This window comes from Acanthisitta chloris, unplaced genomic scaffold (genome assembly GCF_000695815.1).
Source record: "Acanthisitta chloris isolate BGI_N310 unplaced genomic scaffold, ASM69581v1 scaffold8348, whole genome shotgun sequence".
NCBI classification, from domain to species: Eukaryota; Metazoa; Chordata; class Aves; order Passeriformes; family Acanthisittidae; genus Acanthisitta; species Acanthisitta chloris.
In genome coordinates this window covers 21505-27635 of record NW_008686483.1, presented here as the reverse complement: position 1 = coordinate 27635, position 6131 = coordinate 21505, and the positions used below count along the sequence as shown (strand labels likewise).

Sequence of the window (6131 nt, the reverse complement as noted above, 5' to 3'; positions counted from 1 at the left end):
TGAGCTACAGGCAAGAGTCAAAGGATTTCCAAGAGAAAGTAATTAAAGCTATGGAAATAAACTTAAACTGAGATAAAACAGAACAGGCTATGTCAAGGGTAAATTAAAATCTCCACACCTCACTAACCTGTATCTTCCAGTCATAAATGTGGTTTCATAGTGGGGAACTTCCACACAGGGAAATTAGCAGGGAAATTGGAAATCACAGAATCATAGAATTTAAGGGTTGGAATGGACTTTGCAGATCACCTAGTCCCAACCCCCCTGCCATGGGCAGGGACACCTCCCCACTAGATCAATTTGCACAAGGCTTCATCCAGCCTGGCCTTGAATGATAAAGATTAGGATGTAATATAAATTTTTTATAATTAGGATAATTAATAGGATACTAATTTTTCATAATTAGGATATAATTATACAGTCATCTGCCCTTGCAAAGGGCAGCAGAGTGCCCTCAACCAGAAAACCTCAGGCAAAACTGAGGCCAAGAGTGTAATTGTCAGGAGCTCACCTGTGGTCACACAAGGCTGTGCTGACAGGGCTTCTTGACAAGGTACTGCACTTTAACTCTCATCTCAAATTGCAGTTCAAGGCCACAAAGCCATGAACATTTTTATTTTTTAAAATAGAGAGAAAAAAAATAGGAGTATAAAAAAATCCACTCAGTCCCAAAGTACCAATGGAAAATGAAACTGGTGCAGCTCACTATTTCCTTTTTCTGATGTCTCTAGTAAAGCTTCACTATGAAGAAAAGAGCACAAAAATCACCTGTTAAACCTTCCAGCAAACCTCCCAATGACATGAGCTATAAAGTCCCTTCCAACCTCAACCCAGCTGTGATTCCATGATAAACTGAGCAGGATGGAGCCTTGATTTCCACAAAGTTCTGTTTGCAATGTCCTTGCAGAGATGACGCAGAGGAAGCTCTGATGACTCACAGTGGATCTACTCCAATGCCAAAATGAAGTCAGCCAAACCCACAGCGTTTGACATTTCAAATGGCACTTCTGGGGTTTAAAAAGCTCCGACAAAAATCACCAGCCCCAGGGCAGTGACTGTCCCCTGAGCTGGCACTTCTGGGCCCTCATGACAAGAAGGACATTGAGGGGCTGGAGTGTGTCCAGGAAGGGAACAGAGTTGGGGAAGGGGCTGGAACAGCAGGAGGGGTTGGGGGAGCTATTGGGGCTCAGCCTGGAGAAAAGGAGGCTCAGAGGAACCTTCTGCTCTCTCCAACTCCCTGACAAGGGGTACAGCCAGGTGGGGGTTGAGCTCAGCTCTCAGGGAACAAGGGATAGGACAAGAGGAAACAGCTCCAAGTTGCAGCAAGGGAGGTTCAGGATGGATATTGAGAACAATCTCCCCTGGGAAGGGCTGTCCAGGCCTGGCTCAGCTGCCCAGGGCTGGGTTGGATTCCCCATCCCTGTGGATGTTGGCACTTGGGGACATGGTTAGTGGTGGCCTTGGCAGTGCTGGAGGATGGTTGGACTCAGCAGTCTTGGAGGTCTTGGAGGAATTTCTCCATGGAAAAAGCTGTCAGGCATTGGAAGGCGCTGCCCAGGGAGAAGGTGGAGTCACCATCCCTGAAGGTGTTCAAGGGACACCAGGACCTGGCACCCAGTGCTCTAGTCCAGTTGACAAGGTGGTGATGGGTCACAGGCTGGACTTGATAAGCTTGGAGGGATTTCCCAACCTCAATGATTCTGTGATCCTGCCCTGCTCACCAGGTGAAGGTATCTGCTCCAGAGCAAGTGAAGTAGCATCACTGAGCACCTCCCAGTCCATGTGCGCTGTGAGACACTGCTCAGACTGGGAACATTCCATAGCTCACATGCTCAGCATGTAAAGCTTATAATCCTGTACATATGCAAGTAAAGAGACCAACTTCCTATCACTGATATAAACTATGAGATGAGAAATCATAAACACAACTTCCAGGATTTCCAGAAGGCCTCGTGCTCCAGCTGAGCCAGAGCTCCAGCCTGGTGGGGAAAAGGAGAGCAGGGTGGGATCAGGGGGAAAGGGAAACTGCAAACAGGAGCTGCTCAGGGATGAAACAGGTCAGTAATCACAGAGACAGGTGGGAAAGAAAAGGGAAAGCCAAGCCAGCACATTCATGATGATCAGAAGAAATAAAGAGCAAGGGAACAGCTGAGGCAGAGATCAGAAGGATGTTCAGCCTCAGAGCAGATGGCTCGGGCAGGCACATTCCTGGCATGTTCCTCCCTTCCCTGAGAGTCCCTTTGCACTCAGCAGCCTTTGATGGATTTGCCTCCAGTGGAATTGGTTCCAGAAGCAATCGAGGGCTGTGGATGTTTGATACCACCACATCCTCTGGGAAGTTAAAGCAGAATTGGTTTCTGCTGCTTCCATCTGTCACTGCTCATTCCAGTTGCTGTCCTTTGGTTCCTGTCCTGGAAGGGGAAGGGAACAGCTGGAAGGAGAAGGGAACAGCTGTTTGCTATTCACCACCATGTTGCTCGTGTTTTTATGAAACATTATATTTCACCACCAGTTTCTTTTCCAGCTTGACAAATCCTGATCTACTTGGTCAGCAGAATTTGGGGGTTTGGATCATGTTTACAGCACACCAGACCTGCTGGAGACAGGTGGGGTACACCTCTTTACTGTGCAGTGACCAAGCTACCCAAAGAGGCTCTGGAGTATCCTCACTGGAGATATTCCAGAACCATCTGGACACTATCGTGTGACATGTGCCCTAGGATGACCCTGCTTGAGCAGCAAGGTGGGACCAGGTGACCCACTGTGGTCCCTTCCAGCCTGACCCATTCTGGGATTCTCTGCCACATTCCACAGAACACTGTTCTATAACCTTGCCTGGAATTCCTAATTCCATCCAGGTTTAGAGAGAGCTTTCCCCTCCTGCACAAATCTCCTGCACTCCTAAAGTCTCAAGTCCAAACTAACCCAAATCCCCTTTTCCTGGAGAATTTTGTTAACGACGTGCTGAGACTGTGAGTCCAACCTGGTAGAGGCACTGTGAGCAATTTAGAGAAAAACACTGAGGTGGTTCCAGTATTTCACTTTCTCTCCAACTAACCAGGGACACCAGTGAGTACATGAGGAGACAGAGGAGTGTCCAGAAGGGACAGGGAGACTCCACAGCAGAAGGTGCACATGAAGAAGGCGCCACAATCATACACAGCATTGGGAAATGTGCAATGGCAGCCTAGAAATGGAATTTCTCCCTAATATCTAACCTTAATCTCCCCTTTCAGTTTGAACTCATTACTCTTTGTCTGAAAACACCAAGTTTACTGATTTCCTTAATATTGAATTCCAGGGGTTCACTGCCTTCTCCACCAACAGGTTCCATTGCCATTTTCCTGCTGTGTTCTAGTATTGTCTTGCTAATTGTAGCAGTAATAAAAACAATAATATTATTATTACCATCATCTTCCTTTTCTGTCCCAGGCCTGAGCTGAACCTCCTCTCTCCTGTCACCTCGTCAGATCTTACCCTGATTACATCCAAAATATGACCTTTTCCTGAGGAGATACAACCTCCATCCTGTCCCTCAGGATTTGATCTTCCATATAACTTCGGTAAAGGGAATTCCAGTTAGGTGGAAATGACAAGACCTGAACAGTACAATCTGGCACTGATGGTAGAGATGAACTTCCCAACATTTCAGGGTGGAAATGAAAAGGAAAAACTGCCACAACAACAGCACATCTGCCACTAAGAGAGGGAAAAGGGCAGGAATTGCTGCTAAAGGACAAAACCAAAGTTTAGGGATATCAGCAATTCTTTACTGATATAGCAAAAGGCTCAAGGAAACAAGACAGACAGAGTACTGTTGATGGAAACCAGTAGTTTTGATGGAAAGAGAATAAAAAAGCTTAGGAAAAGAACTTTCATCAGGAAATGGAGAGACAGGACACAGGAAATGGGTTCCAACTGCCACAGGGCAGAGATAGATGGGATATTGGGCAGGAATTCTTGGCTGTGAGGGTGTTGAGGCACTGGCACAGGTTGCCCAGAGCAGCTGTGGCTGCTCCATCCCTGGGAATGTTCCAGGCCAGGTTGGATGGGGCTTGGAGCAACCTGTGCTGGTGGGAGGTGTCCCTGCCCATGGCAAGGGGTGGGATGAGATGAGATTTAAGGTCCCTTCCCAACCAAAACAAACTGAGATTCTAAGTGAGAAGCTGCAATTACAGAGAGAAGATGCTGAGAGCACCTCAGGTGAAGTGGAAGACACACAGAAGCCTCCAACATCCTCAAAGCAGGGAAACGACAGCAAATGTGCTGTTCCTATTGGAAAATCAGCCCTGGAGTTTTACATTTAAAGAAGAGCCCAATCACTTCAGACTAGAGAAATGAGCTTGTGAAGCCTCCTCAGACCCAGGCTCAGGGCAGTGGTGACCAGCAGCGGTGGAATCACCATCCCTGGAGATGTTCAAGGAACAACAGGACATGGCACTCAGTGCTCTGGTCTAGTTGACAAGATGGTGATGGGTCAGAGGTTGGACTCAATGGTCTTGGAGGACTTTTCCAACCTCAGTGATTCTGGGATTCACACAGCAGCTTCAGTTGAGTGTGAGGACTGCTGAATCAGCAGAAAAATTAGTGTTCAGAACTTAATACAACAAACACCTGTGAAAGGAAACATTTCATACAATGGTTTGAATTACTGGGAATACTTACACCTTAGTTTGTCCAGGATCTTCCCACCACACATGGTGGCTAACATGGCTTTCACCGAGAACACTGTCAGCTTTCCATGGCCCTCACTGTGGGAAAAAAAATCACACTGTGAGGAATTCTGACAGGGAATGGCAACAACAGAAATACTTAATGCCTAGGAAGGAAATGCATAAACACCTCCATTAACTATTGAGATCTGCCAAAACTACTTAATTTAACATTAAAATGGATAACACCAGCATTTTTGATATATTGGAAGAGTGAACAAGTGTCTAATCACAAATACATTTCATGCAGGACTATGGGAAACACACGATGCAGAGCTTGACACCTGCCTGTCCGTCCCATAACTCTCCATAAAGCAGTGATAATTCATTTTTCCATTAAAACATATTGGTTCACTGGAAAACTTCCCATTTTTAACTCTGCTACACTATTAGCTGCTTTAAACATTACTCCTGCATTTAAACTCTGATGTTCAAACACATATTTCATTCTAAGAAAAGCTCTGGAATTGACAGGTAAGGAAGAAGCTGTGTGAGATCCTGGAGACACCCACAGAACAGGGATAATGGGAACGGTGTTTAAGTGCAACTGAGTGATCAAAGCTGCTGTGCTACCAGAGCAGATGCACATTTGGGGAATCATTTCTAGTACCAGCAAGAGGAAAGGAAATTGTGTCTGTGGAAAGCAGGAAAAGAGCCATCCAGCACGAAGTGACACATAGGAACAGCCATGGGTGTTATTCCTGTGTCCAGAAAGAAGTCAAGGATGAGATGCTGAGGGAGTTAAGGCATCAGGAACACAGGAGGAGGCTCACTGGGGTAAAGCACAGCAAAGCTGGACAAAAGAAATGTGGGGAAAAGCTGCTGGAACTGTGAGCAACTTATGGCCAAAGAGAAGTGCAATGAGTCCTTATCCCTAACTCCAGCCAGCAGCAGTGCAGACTGACAGACCTTCAGGGAAGTTAAAGCCACATAGAAAAGGAGAAATAGTATTAAAATAAGCTCAAGAACTGTAATTAAATGTGTTGGACAAATAATCTACACTAGCATGGAAAATAAATTAATGGAAAGAACACATGATGAGTGTGGGGAGAGGCCTACGAAAAAACAGAGTCCTTCTCCTGAAGGGAACCTAGAGGAGAGCTGGAGAGGGACTTGGGACAAGGGCCTGGAGGGATAGGACACAGGGAATGGCTTCCCACTGCCAGAGGGCAGGGAGAGATGGGATATTGGGAAGGAATTCTTGGTTGTGAGGGTGGTGAGGCACTGGCACAGGTTGCCCAGAGCAGCTGTGGCTGCTCCATCCCTGGAATTGTTCCAGACCAGGCTGGATGGGGCTTGGAGCAACCTGGGCTGGTGGGAGGTGTCCCTGCCCATGGCAGGGGGGCGGGGGTGGATGAGCTCAAAGGTTCCTTTCAACCCAAACTAGTCTATGATTCCATGACTCAGTGGGAAGATGAG

The 6131-nt window shown here is 46.7% G+C and overlaps 1 protein-coding gene across 1 annotated transcript in view; it reads right to left on the bottom strand.

The window, feature by feature from the left end:
* The window catches only part of LOC103807425 (dystrobrevin beta), a gene marked incomplete at its 3' end in the record, with an annotated part of 21141 nt that overhangs the window by 7163 nt on the left and 7847 nt on the right, over nucleotides 1–6131 (bottom strand). Inside the window, exon 4 of the mRNA XM_009080151.1 lies at nucleotides 4666–4751. Coding sequence (XP_009078399.1) covers nucleotides 4666–4751 — 86 coding nt within the window. The remainder of the gene's footprint in view (nucleotides 1–4665; nucleotides 4752–6131) is intronic.